Raw genomic sequence first — 16,229 nt, 5'->3', positions numbered from 1 at the left:
AGAAACGACATAACGCAGACATGGCCCAGGGAGAGTGAGTTGGTTCCCTAGCTGCAGGAACAATGGATATGTGATGCCTTTCTCCAACATCTTGCATTTAATTTACATGTTAATTTTTGTTTACTCAAAGTGCTTCTGGTTGCCGATTTTCTCCCCGCAAGGGCATTATGATAGGTAATCTCAATCCTTGCCCAGGTTGCAGGGGCCATTGGGTGATGAATGGAGCCCAGAGCCATACACAAGCACATGTGTAGACTAGATTCTCCACCTCCACACTTTTGTCATTATGGTTATATCTAGGGAGACGGAAAACTTGGCGTCATCACTTGCTTGTAAAGCTGCGTCTTGTGCTGGCATCGGCTACTGTACTGGGCTGTCGCTGTGCTTTTCCGGTCCAATTAGCCGTTGTGATTTGCTTTCGCCTCTGCTAGGAGCAGCTTTTCCGTAATTGTCGATCCACTTTGCCAATTCAACCAGGTCTCTATTGACATAGGCTTTCGTGGGGGAGCAACTAGTGATAGATCTAGAGACTTGAGTGACAGCCAACTAGATGAAGTTTGGTTAGCAATCTGTGCTGCCAGCGAATGGCAAAAAAGTCTCCGTCGGAGCCGAGCATGAGATGCAGAGCAAGAAATTGCCCCTTGCTTCCGTCATATCCCATTGCCACTTCTCCAAGCAAATATCACAAGATAGCTTGCTCTTCTACCATGGTGTTTTGCGGGGTAGATTCGAAGATTACCCCTTTGAGAAGGTTGTTAAATGCGGGGGAAGACAATACAGGAAAAGGCGAGAGACTATGATGATACGAGGGGGCAGCTTTCGGCATTCGCATTGTGGATGCTACGTCCACTTAGCTCCATATGGGAGCATTAATCCGGCGGAAATGGTTCGTATGGTCTCATTCGGATGTGCGCGAAGGAGAGAGCTTTGGGCACTTGTGCATTCGTATGAGCATTTGCCATAAACGCCTAGCGAGGAGAAGCTTTATCCGTCAATAGTGTGGAGAGCAGTTGTCATTTAGTAATACACGTAGAGCAGCAGGGTTCAAAAGAGAGATGGCAACTGCATCAATTGGCCTAAAGAAGCAGTGGAGAGCTGACGGCCTCATGAGCTTCGAGGAAGGGCGCATTAAATTTTACAATACTATTTACTCTGTCCCCTCCATCACACCTGAAGCTGTGCTTGTCTTTTACCGCAAGTGGTCACCGCTTCTCAGAACTGAGAGTTAGTTGCGTCAAACAGACTCCAGAGACGGAGCGCACAGGCGCAGACTTACACCGCAATGGCATCGACCCTTGTCTTCTCGATTGCGGCCTCAATTCTGCTTCAGCCAGTTGTCGGCACAAACACAGGCACAGTCCACTGCGCCGACGCCACTTACCAACCCGGCAGTGTCTATTTCTCAGATCAATGTTACAATGACATTCAGAAATGTATCACCAAACTGGCAGCCAATGCCTCAGTGGTTGATTGCGATGGCGCCAACATCAGCATGCAGCAACAGGCAAATACTGGAGCCGTGGGTTCAGCCCAGAATAGCGACATCAGCGTTTCGTTCAAAAGCATGGTAGACCTTTGTCTCTTGAGCGGCTCAACAAGCGGAACTTGGGGCTGGAGCGACAACCAGTGGTACTGGCTTTGGACGGGCGGAGCTTGCTATTCATCCAGCGGAGGATCAGACACACTACCTACAAGGCCTGCGCCATACTGTTTGCAAGATCGCGACTCTTCGCTTCCAGACTGCTACCCCCAGCCCAGTCCTGGCGGTGGTCCGCTGAAAGTCTTGAAAACAGCGAAAACCACGAATGGCTTCACTTCATCGGCCCGAGGCTGGAACACGTATGGAGCCCAAGCCCTGACCAACGGTTCTACGCTCATTCCATCTTTTGCTGGACAATCTGGTCTTTATTATACACAAAAGTTTGTTGAAACGCAGTGTGGCGTCCTTGCCAACTCCAAATTCAAGGCCGCAGGCTTCGATATGTGTAGTCTCGATTCTGGCTGGCAGTCATTTGATGAGGTTGACAACAATGGCCGAATAATTTACAACGACACTCGATTTGACATGCCCAAGCTCGGCCCGTGGCTTCACAACCAGGATTTGAAGCTCGGCCTATACATCACTCCCGGTGTGCCTTGCCAAGCAGCCAACAAGACCATCTTGGGCACGGATATTACCGTTGGATCAGTATTTAATGGCAACTTTGACCAGATTTTATGCCAATTTGACTATAGTAAAGATGGCGTTCAGCAGTGGCACGATTCTGTGGTTGATCTGTGGGCTTCTTGGGGCGTTGACATGATCAAGGTGAGTGACAGACTACTAATTATCACTCTGACGAGAACAATAATGATTCCTGACACAACGAATAGCTCGACTACATTACTCCTGGCTCTCCGCAAAACGGCGCCATGCTGGGATGCCAAAACTCAGACGCCGTAGTAGCTTACCAAAAGGCCATTGCCAAGACAGGCAAGGATATCCGTTTGAATATTTCATGGAAGCTATGCCGCAACGAAACTTGGCTGCCTGTTTGGAACGGCTTAGCAGAGTCTATGCGCACTGATCAAGATATCAACAACTATGGCCACGAGACCTTTCTCGCTTGGTCGGTTGCTCAGCGCGCCATTGACAACTACCGCCAGTATATCGGCCTCCAAGCTCAGCAAAACAAACCCATCACAATTTACCCCGACATGGATAACTTGTTCGCTGCCAACGCCGAGAGATTAACCGGCGTTAATGATAGCATGCGAACCACGGTCATGAACCACTGGCTGGGCGCCGGTGCAAACTTGATTCTCGGCAACGATCTCACCCAGACAGACGACCTTGGCTACAAGCTGCTGACAAGCTCTCAGTCGACTGCTGCCGCCAACTTCTTTGCCAAGTATCCTATGCAGCCGCGCAACCCTCGTACTGGAAATAACCTTGCCCAGCAGCTTCAGGCCTGGATCGGCGGCCCGACTGATGATGGCAAGGAGGCATATGTGCTGATTGCAAATTATGGGCCAGATCAAGGATCTGGAGGCTTTGGAACAACTCTTTATGGGCGACAGGCAGTGACTGTGTCTTTGGCTGGTCTTGGTTTGAGCTGCTCTGGGTGGAAGTTTACTGATGTTTGGTCAGGCAACTCTACGCATGTTAGTAACTACTATACTGCGTATCTGACTGAGGGTGAATCTCAGTTGCTACACTTGACGAAAAGCTGAGAGGAGGTAGAGAAGCCAGAGAAAGTCGAATAATTAATGCCACGAATCTATTGATCTGTATCACGCATGCGTCTATAGTAGACTTTAAGTACGAAGCGTTGCTTGTGTTTGCGAATTGGCTCAATTCTGTTGTATCTTTAAAGTGCAAATACAAGACTACCCCTGCCATGTGTTTGTGACAGTAGGCTGTGCTGTACAAGCCGATGGAACCGTATACGTGTGATTAGGATCCGCCTCCCAAGTCACAGCCCCATTTTGAGCCACGTTGATATATTTGTACTCCACCACTTGCCCAGGGGCCAAGTTCAATGTTACAAACCACAGAGGATTGGAGCTGGTGTAATTGGCTGCAGAAAGCGTAACAGCATTGGCTGTGTTCCAATTACCCAGAGCGCTTATATCACCGGCTATCTTTATAGTTTGGCCAAAAGTTGTCGTCACTTTTTCGTCGAATGTCACGGGAATAGCGGTGCAAGAAGTTGGAGGAGTTGAAGTCGGTGTACCACCGCCGGATCCTAAGATACGCGTTAGCATGAAGAAGTGATTTGGTATAAACAGAGAGCGGCGAGTCGGAACCAAGATGAGCAAGAACCGCATCCTGATGAAGTAAAGTAGGCGTGAGAAGAAGTAGACCAGAACGTAAAACAACACATGTGACTGAGATCTTACCCAAGTTAGGACAAATTCCGCTTCCATTCAGGCTCGACCTTGAATAAAATACCCTAGGGAGACCATCTGACATGGCCACAGCGAGGTTGCCGCTCGAATCCGTGGTATAAGCTGTACATGACAGGACTTCAACGACTTGTTCATTGCTCGTGAAACTAGTATCAGATGATGGCAGTGTCAAAGTGTAGCTGTTACCATTGGCGCCTTTGTTGGAGAAAACGCCGACAATTTGGGATCCCGTGCTGCCTTTTCGTGTAACAATGGTGGAGCTATCAGAGTATGTGACAGCTGCCTGGGTGGTCACATAAGCGCTATTTTGTTTGATGGCCTGGCTTCGGATTTGATTCAGAGCTTTGATGTGGGTGTACAGCACAGCAGAAGTGCTGTAGCCAGACAACCAGATTGCTTCGCGATTGTTGGGAACGCCACCTCCATTCAAGTGTTGCTCTTGTCCTTCATATATAATGGGAATTCCGTCCGCAAGCATGGTGAATGCAATTGCATTCTTTGCAAGTGATATATCAGATGTGAGCGAAGGGAAGCGTGGGTTATCGTGATTTTCCATGAATGAGCCGAGAAGGGTGGTGTCGGAACATTCCGATTTCATGGTGTTGAGTCCATTGACAAGGTTACTTATACTGCCGCTTGTGGACTGGAAAGCTTGGGTAATCCAATAGTACCTAAAAACATTAGCACAATGGCTTGATGAAAGTAATGATACTTACGCGGGATAGTTCAACGTATTTAGGCCGTAGTTCTTTTGATACGGGCAAACAACAGCTGGGTCGCCGTTATCAACTTCGCCAACGATGTAGACATTTGCTGTATCTTGTTACTAAAGGTTTCTCACTCGCGCGAAATTGAACAAACCTGAGGATTGAAAGGGTTCAAAAAATCCGTAGTCTAATTCGAAACAGCTATCCATTCTCAGGCCATCGATAGTATAGTTTGCCACGAGCTGTTTGATCCAAGTCTGCCACATGCTCAAAACGTTGGAATTTTCGGTAGCAAGGTCTGGCAAGGACACTGTATTGTCGCCTTCCCAGCAGTTTTGTATCTGCGTCATGTTGCTAGAGTTAAAGTCGATCAGGCAGAATGGATGATAGTAGGATTGCTGATGAGTTAGTAAGGCCTTGTTTAATGAAGAATGTGGCTCACCGAATTGAATGGGTTGAATGTGTTGTATTGAACGCAAGTGCCACATCCAAGATATCCCATGTGGTTGGTGACAATGTCAACCATCAAGTACATGCCGGCATTATGCAATGCCGTAGCCAGCGCTTGCAAATCTGCAGCAGAGCCAAAGTTGGTATTCACTTCGTAGATATTCTGAGCCCAATATCCATGATAAGCCTCTCCATCAGCGCTATTACCAGCCAAATTTTCAACGACTGGCGATATCCATATCTTTTTGTTGAGTCAGTAATGGCACCACAAACATGAATAATAGACACAACACATACGGCAGTAAATCCCATGTTCTTGATATAATCCAGGTTCTTGATGATTCCCTGCCAGGTTCCTCCACAGTACACCCCGTTTCCGGCGTTGCAAGCAGAATTGGTCGCCCCGCTCGTGAGAGAAAACCTATCGGTCAGAACTTGGTAAATGGATTGTGAGCGCCATTCCGCAGCCGTAAGAGCAGCAGTAGAGGGCAATGCCGTTAACCATGCCAAGGCTACGTGCGATAGCCTCATCGTGGCGGATTTTAACGATGCCGAGTTGCCAAAACGTCAGTATGTTTGGGGTGGCGAGGGATAGATTTTATAGGCGAAACCCGTAAATGTTGTTTTTAGGCCAAATACGCCACGATCCTATCGCGCAGGCAACGCAAGGAGAAAGATGGACAAACTCGGAGTCCTTTGATCTCACAAGACGTGATCAAGCCGGAGTTATATTGAATGTGGAATCCGCATAATTGGCTTAGTGACCCAACTTTGAGAAAATCGGTCCGAGTAGCGGCCGTGCTTACAGCGCCGAACTGCCAATTTCAGTAACAGAGAAGCCCACCATTCGTCACAGGCAGCCTCTTGAATGCCCACGGCACGGGATAGTAATTACTCTATTATCACATTCGAAAGTATCGTGACTCCCGTGGCTGGACCGTGCCATCCCCAATAGGCGATATTGCTGATTTTATCTTCTCTTCTCAGACCATTGGCTTTTACGCGATTACTCTAGGGCTATGGCCACATTCAGCACTGTAAAGATTACTCCATTGCGCTGTAAGCTAGGCCGGCTGGTCGGCAGTAAGGCAGTCTCGGCATCATCAGGTGTTACGCAGCGGATCTCCAGGACAAGATGATTCGCTAGTATTGCAGTCTCCTATTCGGCGCAGCTCGGTCGTTTGGAGTGGTGCTGCCCCTTGATTTTAAAGGAGATGTCGACGCTCTCTGTCACTCTATTCGCTGCCAAAGATGGACTGAATGTTGCATTTGATATAGTTATGGGCTGATGTTAGACTAGATGGACTTTGTTGAAAACACCCCGCGAACAGAAAACGCGGGGGTGGCTTACGGGCCTTTTTAGCGATTCAGTGAGGCGGGCGATTCCCGAGAAGCATTCCCGCAACCAAGGTTGTCATTTGCCGGGTCTAAGCCCAGCATAGAAGTCAATTGGCTCTTCAAGTTCGAAACAGATATACTAAAAAATTTCAAACCCTATGCATACAAGTCCTAAACAAGTTCCAATACCATGAACTACTCGACTCTCATAGACTTACACACCGTGTGTTTCAAGTTGTGTGTTGCAAGATATCCGGACCGATCATATGCCGTTGTGCGGTAATCAGCAAATCGGCCTAATAGCGGCGAAGTAGAAAATATTATAGGGCAGCAAAATCATGGTCGACAACAATGGGATTCGGTCGTTCTCTTAGAATTCTCCACCCACATGCCACAGCTAATTAATCCATGGGGAATCGTTATTGTTTATATCACACACTTGCCAGCCAACATCGGTATCACATCGGGCTTTTAGTTCACACCGTTAGTAAAATTGGTGGCAGCGGCTTCAAGGCCCACAACTACCTAGTACCTACCTGTATTCGTGGTACAGTGCCCCCTCGCAAGTAATTTCGAGCCGCTAATACCACTGATCGTGCGGTAGGCGGCTTGCAATTACTTGCGTCCCACTATATAAACATAAACAAGAAGAAAAAACAACTCAAATGCTGGACTATCTTTATTAATTTCGGAGATTGATTCATCAGGAGGTTCAAAGTGTAATTGAGAAATCTCTTGAAGAAACAGAAGCCAGTACCCTTTATACACTGTGTAAGTTACATGAGTTGCTTCCTAGCTTTAACCAATATCGCAGCAGAGTGTTCAGCATTTCTTGCCTGAGGGATATATTTCTAGCTAACTAGGCATTGCCTCTGCAAACACATCCGCCGCGCAAATTGATATGGGACATTTCTCATTGATACTTCTATTTTCTTGGGGGGTTAGGCTCGTCACTGCCCCCTTTTTTTTTCACCAACCGAAACGCGATACGGGTTTAAAGGGCTTGCGCTATCACACCACCCTTAGACGGCTTCACACAATGCTGTAATATCATGAGGAAAACAGCGGCCCGTTTATCCGAGTAACATTATTAATGTAATGCGTGTTTCTTTTCTCTAAATCGGGTCTTGGCTAGTTGCTAACAATAACGGCCTGCTCTATAGAAATCAAGATAAACTCAGCCGCCCTCTTATGGCTTAACCGTTGACCTATCACCCAACCATTGGCTGAAGTTTTTGAGCTCAGGGTGAGTATCCTTTAGCGATTTAATATCAGCACCGTATCCTTCTTTCTCAAAGAAAGCAAACATGGTTCTCATCTCCTCTGACATTCTCAAAGCGAGTCGGGCTATGAACCCAAATGTAGTGGGTGGAGGAGCCCCCGTCTCCTTGCGAAAGACCTCTTCCACCTGAGCAAATGTCAACTCATCGCCAGCCAGTGATATGCTCTGGCCGGAGAATTGATGCGGCTGCATAAAGGACAGAGCCGCAAATGCACCAATGTCGTCCGTCGATATGAGCTGTAGCGGGCGAGACTTTATGGCTTCTCTCCACATAGTGGTAAAAACCTTGCCGACAAAGCCAGGAGCAAAGTTTTCCATAAATGCCACCGGTCTGAGAATTGTCCAAGACATCTTGTCCTTGGCTTTATCGATGAGGTGGTGCTCAATGTGATGCTTGCTGACAAAATGAGGGACGTTGGTGGGATTATCAATTGACTTGGCGCCGCCGCGATCTACAGACGCGTAGACAAAGTGCTTTACGCCATGCTTGATGGCCGAATCAACGAGGGCCTTGCCTTGCGCCTGTTCGATAATTGAACCTGTCTTATTCATGGCCGGTACCTGTGCGAGTTAGAGAAAGCAAATAATTGACTGCTTATCTCGGATTCATACCTGAACGCTGAAAACTCCCCAGACGGGTTCTTGGACCGCTTTCTTGGCACTTTGGAATATGGCCTCTGTATTGTCTAAATTTCCTTGAATGAGAGTAATTTTTGGAGATGCAGCAGCCAGGCTCTTGGCTGATGGTGAGGCGACATCTCTTGTGACGGCGAGAATTTTAAAATCAGCATTCCTAGCAAGTAGAGCTTTGATGGCGCTACCGCCTTGTTTTCCGGTTGCTCCTGTTATAAGCAGTGCGCGAGACATCTTGGTTGTGGTGGAATATGTAACAGTTTTAGATCAGTTTATTTTGTTGAATAGGTAGTTATTATTGTTTTCTGCTGAGATTTGAGCTCTCATTGACTATCTTATATACCCTCAAAGACTCCCGTATTTTTCATAGACAGCTGTTCATCGTGAGTAATTCGGAGCACTGAGGATGTCCGGATTACCAAATCCACGAGCTGCTCTACGGTGGCGAATAGATGGTGCTTCGGTGCTCGGCATTGTCTTTAGCGGTGGGGCAGTCCTGGACCAGATCTAGATACACGTAGATCGTAAGTTGACTCAGATCATCCTGTTTGTTAAGCAACACCAGGCTGCGATTAATACACGTATTCTTGCCAACGTCAGAGAAAAGGTGCATACAATAATACAAGCCACAGAAGATGTAAGGCGGCCACAACCGCGCGCTTGGCTCCACACTCACACTCCCGTTAGTTTTCGCCGAAGGATCCCCACCTCGCAGTCCTCGCTGTCCGATGAACTGCGGCTGGTACTTGCTCGGGCTACATTACAAACCATACTGGCACCTTGCTGAAATAACTCAGGCGAACATTATACATGTGTGCTCAGGCAAGTCTTGCCAATATCTCCAAGGCAACTATAGAAGACAACAGGCTTTGTAGACATTGTACTGTGATATTTATAAGCAACTGATGTTAGCTTCATGCAGCCGTCAGTGTCGGGGGAAAATCTTTCCGAGACTATCATCCTCCTGAGCTTCCAGTAGACTACAAAACGAGTAAATGTGCCATTAAAATCTTTAACAGTTTAAAGCTTCCAGCTATACGTAGAAAATGTTGGCTCAAAACAGTACCCCAGATGTGTATATCGATGACGTTTTTTTTTTGTAGCTAAATCCACATTTATTTTTTAAAGTAGGGCTTTGCGTATGACAGGGTGGGCAATACGGATAGACCATAATGTATTCAGTAGCTAACCTAACTTTACTCTCATGTATCCATTTGCTCTAATGTATCCAGCCAAACGCTAGCATATCTACAACATTGAGCTACTTCTTAGAAGGCGGCTTTGTTCTTGGCCAAAAACTGTTTCCACGTCGCCGGCTTCAATCCCACCTTGCGCAAGAGGTCAAGGCTTTCGTCGAGGCTCTTCCCTGCAAAGTAACCCGGTTCTTCAATAAAGAGATGGTTCTCTAGCATTTCCACCCCAAAGGGGCTTGGGAAGAAGCTGGTAAATGTATCTGCATCGAGCTTCACAAAATTTGCTTTTCTGCCAGTGACTTCTTCAAACTCTGCAAGTATGCGCGTTGGTGTGTAGTAGTCAGCTGCGGCAAGAATTTGTTTGCCCAGGACATTTTCCCGCTCCTTGATCGTGGCAACAACATATTTGCCTGGCAATAAATCACCAGTCAGCAGGGGTTACACAGGGCCTTTTTGGAAACTTACCCATATCCGCTTCTATATCGATGAGAGGAAACATGGCCTTATCGCCAACAGGATAGGCGAGAGTATACTCTCCATTGTCGCCTTTTCTAATCATCTGAAGCGCCGTATAGTTGCTCATAAAGTAGCCAGGCAGCACAAAGGTACTGGGAATTCCCTTGGAGCGAACATAACGCTCTACTTCCGCCTTCCTATCAAAATGAGGCACGTTGGTGAGACGGCCGTTAGTGGTGTCCCTTACGTGAAGCAATGACGAGAAGATCAGATGCTGAACTCCGGATTGAAGGCAGGCGTCCGCAACATTTTTTCCATGATCCAACTCTTTGTTATCACGGCCCGTAAAGTCGGGCATTGTCATGAGAAAAACGGTATGGGAACCCGTGACAGCTTGTAAGACTGATTCTTTGGAGTCCATATCGGTCTTTACCATGTTAGTCTGTACAAAGTATGCAAGAGTGGCTGAACCGATACTTACCGTAACTACCTCAATACCCTTAGCCGCAAGAGCTTGAGCAGCTGGCTTGGAGGCATCACGAGTGACGCCACGGATTGTAAACTCTTCTCTCAGCGTGGTATCAGACAGCACAGCTTCAATAATAGAACCACCCTGCTTTCCAGTCGCACCAAATACCGTCAAGAGTTTTGCCATTATAGCGTTTAGGTCTTGGCAGTTGATAAAGTTAAAGACTGTTTAGCTGCTAGAGATATATCTTAAGAAGGTTTGGAAAGTTAAGAACTTGAGCAAATTCACAACTGGATAACAAGCAAGAAAATCCAATAGAACTAAATTTTTCCAATCATGTTCTTATATATCCAGAACCTGGAAGTAGATTGACGGCAATTTTCGGGTTGCGATATCATGCCCTTCAGGAACGAAGTTATGATGACAAAAGTAAACTCATAGTGTCGTTGTCCGACAAAGACCGAATGCATGGATGCACGTCTCCACAGACTAAACAGGGTCGACTTTTACATAATCGGCATCAAAGATAGATGCGATGCAATCATTTCTGTTTATCTAGACCGAAGCTAAACATAATATGGTTGTATTATTTTTCGAGCGAGTTTAGGGTATGGCATTGGCGGACTTCGGTGCTTGTGATTCGCGACACGTAAGTTGTGTATTAGGTAAACAAGCTGTCTTGCAAAACGCCACTCTTGCCCCTTCGTTGTCCGATGAACACCGATGGTTTTGTATGCCTGAGCAAGACATGGGGACGACTCCCTTGAAAAATAAGCTCAGTATGTGTTGTAGATTAGATCTATGTTCAAGCGTACCTGAATAAAGTAAATTATGACGTTTGCATAAGTAATTATTGCAGTGGTTTAGCTTACTTGTTCTGCGCAAACCTTTCTGCATTTGTCAAACCAACGCGGTCTAGACAAGTACGATTGTCTCATGAGCCTAAACAAAAACGCGGAAGTTTTCAAGAGACAGTCATCACTCACATGAGCCAGTGGATTGGTTGATCGGCTGCGATCGTGTCCGTGTCGGCAGTTCAATTTTTTTAACAGATCGCTACGCCGCTATCCCGGCATGGTGGGTTTTGTTGTCGGATGTTGGTGGCATATTCTACCGTCCATCATATCGCGGACCCCGAAAATTGCCGGTTACGGAAGATCTGGTAGCACAGAATGCCATCACGTAGCGCATCCGTTGTGGTACATAATATAGCATATTTTATTTACTCGCTGTTGTTGTTATTGACTGGACCGATACTCTGCACGCACTCAGTGATCATCAGCGCCCAGGCTACTCGAAACCATGGCTGATAAACTTCACGATAACGTGTCCCGAGTGAAGAGGTTCAATGTTCTCGGAACAGCGACTTTCATTGGCCTTCGCTCCGCAGACGTCGCTTTTCAATATACTCTTCTTAATGACGGATGGGCATCAAAACTGGTGCAGACCCTGGGTGGACGATCTGTGGAATTGGCGCAACTGAACTCGGCTGCAGGCCTACAGCCATATTATACAATTATCGCCATGATGGCCCTCGGTAGCAGCTTGAAGCAGATCATAACGATGCTTGTCGTATCGGAGCAAGACATGCCAGTCTCATCAGCCATTGTCATCTCTCTATTCAATACTGTCTTCAACTCCCTCAATTCACTATTCTCTGTCTGGAATGTTACCTCGAGATCTCCGCCGACGACTGGTTCTATCGTCGAGTCACCATCGGTTATCGCTGGTCTCGGATTCTACCTCATCGGCATTTCCGTTGAGCTGCTCTCAGAGCTCCAGCGCACAGCCTTTAAGAAGGACCCCGCCAACAAGGGCAAGCCTTACGCGGGAGGCTTATTTTCCCTCGCCACACACATCAACTATGGCGCCTATACTATTTGGAGGGCTTCCTACGCCTATACTTCAGGAGGTGGGTTGTGGGGGATTCTTGTCGGACTGTTCTTCTTCTACGATTTCGCGCATCGTGGGGTGCCAGTTTTGGACGAATACCTTTCCCAAAGAGTAAGTACCTTGGTTATTTGTTTCAATGCGATATGAAATTGACAAAAGACTTGCAGTATGGCAGCCAATGGACCACAATTAAAGCACGCGTTCCGTACAAGTTGATCCCCGGCATTTATTAACAGTCGACTTTTCTTCAACCTACGTCTTGCCATGGGACATCACGCCAAGGTATCCATAAAAAATGGTTCAATCAGTTAGCAAGATGGATTCCTAGTCGCCTCAATCGCGTCTTGAATGAAATGGCGAGATGCCGAGGGACGAAGGATTTGGCGAATTTCCGAGCTGGGACTAACTCTATTATTTATTTAGTCAGCATTTACAGCGTTACCTATCCCACTTATTTGTCAGCAGAATGCTAGACCTGATAGTCTACAGTCTCCTTACTTCATGCCATTGACTACCTGTGATACTAACTCGGAGCTCTGTCTAATTGAAGATAATCTGCAAGCAATTGGTTGGCCGGAACCTTGTACATGTTGGTTACAAAGTATAGTTCGTGATAAAAGGCGGATCATGAATACCCGCAGTCGTTCGCTCTCTAAAGCTCGCATGTCCTGCATGAGTTGTCGGGAACAGAAACTGAAATGCGATCGCTCACAGCCACGTTGTAGCCGCTGCACTAAGCGAGACGACAAATGCGTATACCCAACTACAAGAAGACGTCAAACTGAGCCAAGAAGAACTATCCCAGAGTTAGAAACGCGGCTAGGTAAAGCAACTGACTCTGACTAAGCTTCTTCAGCTAATGCCATGGCCCAGCGAGCCTCGAGAGTATTGTGAAAAGTTCTCGAGATGATAGGCTGAAGCGTACCTCAAACAACGATGATATTATTGAATCAGTCCCCGATGCCGATGAAAGAGTTGATGATGCCGCTAGCAAAGCGAATTCGCCATTGAATAAAGAAGCAGAGACAGAGTCTCCAACTCTGCCGTCGTTTGAGACGAGCCCCATCGGGCGGATACCCGGTGCTGGCTGTTTAGAAGATCTGTACGATTCTCCTGTTATTATCGTGGCTTGTGTTATAATCTCTAACCCACCATTTTAGGACCAAGATCTATTTTAACAAATTGCACTACAAGGCGCCGATGCTGCGCCGAACACGCTTCTTATCAAAGGACTTGTCATCTAATATGCGTCCACCAATGTACTTGCAATATGTTATCGCGGCATTAGCAGCAGCTATAGTGGACAACTATCGCGATCTGGCCTTGACATTGTATCACCAGGCTAAGTTATATATAGAGGACGAAGAGTTGAAGGTATGGTGAAGAAATTGCATGATGGATATCAACGTTAACAAGAAATACAGGATTTTAGGCCACAGCCTGTGACCCTAGCTCAAGCCCAATTCTGGTGCTTGATATCTTATTTTGAGTCGCAACAAATGCTCTTCTCACGGGCCTCGACGAGTCTAAGTCGCAGCTTCCGAATAGCTCAGATGCTACGCTTGCATCAACTTGATGGAGAAGTGTCACCAAATGTGGCAGAAACGAAGAACCGGCCTGAATTAGAAGAAGCACGCCGTACATGGTGGGTAATATTTTGCTCCGACCGCTTTGTTTCAGGATCAACGGGGTGGCCTGCCATGATCAACGATGATGATGTAAGAAGAGCTTCATATTAGTCAACCTTCATAAACATCTAACCCAGCTGCAGATATCCACCTTTCTCCCTGCGTCAGAAGAAGCCTTTGAGAGCGGTGTGGGGGAATCGACAGGCTTCTTAGGCAAAACACTGCAAGCACGCTGCAACAAATACTCGTCTTTTGCGGGGAGAGTGCTCGCTGCCCACCTGTTTTATCAAAGTGCGAAACATGTTTCAGAACCTTTGTTAGATGAACATGCTACAGACATTCGCAATGGCTCATTCTGGACGCGACACACTATGATTGATAACGACTTGGCGACTTTGTTGATGCGTTTGCCGGAAAATCTGCAGCTTCCAAAGAGTCTCCAATGCCAGAACGCTCTCTTCACAAATATTATGATTCACACGACCATTATATGCCTCAACCGGGCGGCTATACGAGAGACACGACGATTGGCTCTACCCTCCTCTCTAATGAACCGCAGCCAAGCTCGGCTGATGAGCGCGGCGGAAGAAATCTTCAACATCCTCCGGGAGATATCGGACATGGACGGTGCGTTCAGTAATCCATTACTGGAATATTCCGCTTATGTGGCTTCGTCCGTTTATCTTGACAAGTCTATTGGCGGGCTTAAAAGACAGGCAGAATTTAACTTGACGTACCTCCTCCACATCATGATAGCTCTCAGTAAAACCAATGCAGTGGCTCGGTCGCTGGCAAATCAGTTAGCAGAGGACATGAAGAACATTGGGCTAGATTCTTCTGCAATTGAACTAGTAAACATATCCCTAATTGCCGAATTGACTTTTACTAATTACGCAGCAGGCAATCCAATCGCCCATGGCTCCCGCTCCAGTTCCATTGTTTACAAACGATGACTCTAATTCGATGATTCTATTCTGCTCCAACCAGAATCATTCTGGGTCGCAAGATGTCACGCCCATGCCGCCAGATTCTAGATCAACTGGTTCGACAAGAAGTGCCGATATGACAGACACGGCAAATATGACACCCCAAGTGCTATGGGCTAGGGAATCGGCCACCAGTCTTGCCACAGATATTGAACCACCAGTTCTCTGGGTCGATATGGGATTCGATATGGGATACGTGTGCTGACGACACGTTCGAGTATTATTACTTGTATGGGGCCTAGACAATAACAGTAGGACGTAATTTAGCTTGCAATGAGCTGAGCTCCCTTGCTCTACGGCTGGAACGGTATGCATACAGCTATTTGACAACTTGAATATAGATTTTCATCATCTCGGAAAGCACTTATTTGTTCTCAGCAGGTAGTTTCTTAGTTAAGATAATGTCATAAAAAAATTCGAGCCGCAAGTTACTGAATCATATTGCGGAATATTGTTTCCACAGGCCCTTGTAGATACAACTCATGTGCAAACAGGCGGTCTGGATAACTCAAATTCCATTCTTCGATGACTCAATTTTAGCGGCCCTACAGTATAGAAGTATTCGTATTCTTATTATATTAGTTGAGACTTCATATTGCATGTGTTGGTAAGATGATTTACAGAGATTGAATTTGCTTGGTGATTGAGTTGCAATAGAATGGGCTAGAGTAAGTCCTACAATAATCAAGCTGGCTATACTTAGTCACATCCTATACAACTTGCTTGATAATGTAAAGACCAAGTCCAGGTTTCCGAAACTAAAATCGCACAACGGTTCAATAAGGCAACTGCAAGGGTTGATTTGTGTAATTGAGGTGCATCTCAACAACTCGATTTATAACTTTGGACCTGTAATCAGTTCTTGAAACCATAATCTCAACGTAGTTTGGGGCCTAGCCAGTTGCTCTCAAGTGACTTATACATACTCCGATTATTATTCTCACGACGAATCGGAGACTTTATTGCTCGCCAGCCTCGATCTAATGTAATACGACGTGCCAGAAACAGCAACCACTGACTCGCCCGAGTTAGTTTGTGGTTGGTCTCGAATTAAGCTCAATGACAAATGGGATGCCTTATTACAGCTAGACCTGAGGATTAAAGCTTATTTTGCCGCTGAAGCGGCATGTTTATTTAGATCATACTAATCATCTTATATTGTATACTAATCAGAGAAAGTCGAACGTGAAGCTATTCATATACTTTTCATCTCATACTATAAATTATTTAAGGAGCAAACAGTTTATCTCAAGTGATGCGTCCGAAGAGTTAAACATCCTTTCTCAACTGCAAACTTCAAACA

General features: G+C 46.4%; 5 protein-coding genes across 5 annotated transcripts; 2 read left to right on the top strand and 3 right to left on the bottom strand.

The window, feature by feature from the left end:
• Positions 1–1,282: 1,282 nt before the first annotated feature.
• TGAM01_v201976 (hypothetical protein) lies at positions 1,283–3,213 on the top strand (the record flags this gene model as incomplete). The annotated part of the gene is made up of 2 exons (XM_018800213.1): positions 1,283–2,308; positions 2,374–3,213. 2 exons carry the CDS (start codon positions 1,283–1,285, stop codon positions 3,211–3,213), a joined length of 1,866 nt encoding a protein of 621 aa, XP_018666355.1.
• A 156-nt stretch (positions 3,214–3,369) lies between these two features.
• Positions 3,370–5,579, bottom strand: TGAM01_v201975 (glycosylhydrolase family 13-2; the record flags this gene model as incomplete). The annotated part of the gene is made up of 6 exons (XM_024548890.1): positions 3,370–3,728; positions 3,883–4,562; positions 4,608–4,704; positions 4,753–4,996; positions 5,041–5,289; positions 5,346–5,579. 6 exons carry the CDS (start codon positions 5,577–5,579, stop codon positions 3,370–3,372), a joined length of 1,863 nt encoding a protein of 620 aa, XP_024406293.1.
• Positions 5,580–7,575: 1,996 nt separating this feature from the next.
• Positions 7,576–8,535, bottom strand: TGAM01_v201974 (hypothetical protein; the record flags this gene model as incomplete). The annotated part of the gene is made up of 2 exons (XM_018800211.2): positions 7,576–8,229; positions 8,281–8,535. 2 exons carry the CDS (start codon positions 8,533–8,535, stop codon positions 7,576–7,578), a joined length of 909 nt encoding a protein of 302 aa, XP_018666353.1.
• A 1,034-nt stretch (positions 8,536–9,569) lies between these two features.
• Positions 9,570–10,605, bottom strand: TGAM01_v201973 (hypothetical protein; the record flags this gene model as incomplete). Its single annotated transcript, XM_018800210.1, has 3 exons — positions 9,570–9,904; positions 9,960–10,377; positions 10,432–10,605. 3 exons carry the CDS (start codon positions 10,603–10,605, stop codon positions 9,570–9,572), a joined length of 927 nt encoding a protein of 308 aa, XP_018666352.1.
• A 1,116-nt stretch (positions 10,606–11,721) lies between these two features.
• Positions 11,722–15,131, top strand: TGAM01_v201972 (binuclear zinc transcription factor; the record flags this gene model as incomplete). The annotated part of the gene is made up of 7 exons (XM_024548889.1): positions 11,722–12,423; positions 13,120–13,135; positions 13,186–13,414; positions 13,473–13,686; positions 13,737–14,030; positions 14,084–14,791; positions 14,841–15,131. 7 exons carry the CDS (start codon positions 11,722–11,724, stop codon positions 15,129–15,131), a joined length of 2,454 nt encoding a protein of 817 aa, XP_024406292.1.
• Between the last annotated feature and the right edge of the window lie 1,098 nt (positions 15,132–16,229).

This window comes from Trichoderma gamsii (genome assembly GCF_001481775.2).
Source record: "Trichoderma gamsii strain T6085 chromosome Unknown Scaffold_5.2, whole genome shotgun sequence".
In the NCBI taxonomy this organism is placed as follows: Eukaryota; Fungi; Ascomycota; class Sordariomycetes; order Hypocreales; family Hypocreaceae; genus Trichoderma; species Trichoderma gamsii.
Note: the sequence above shows the minus strand (reverse complement) of the source record. Positions and strands in the feature narration are given on the sequence as shown.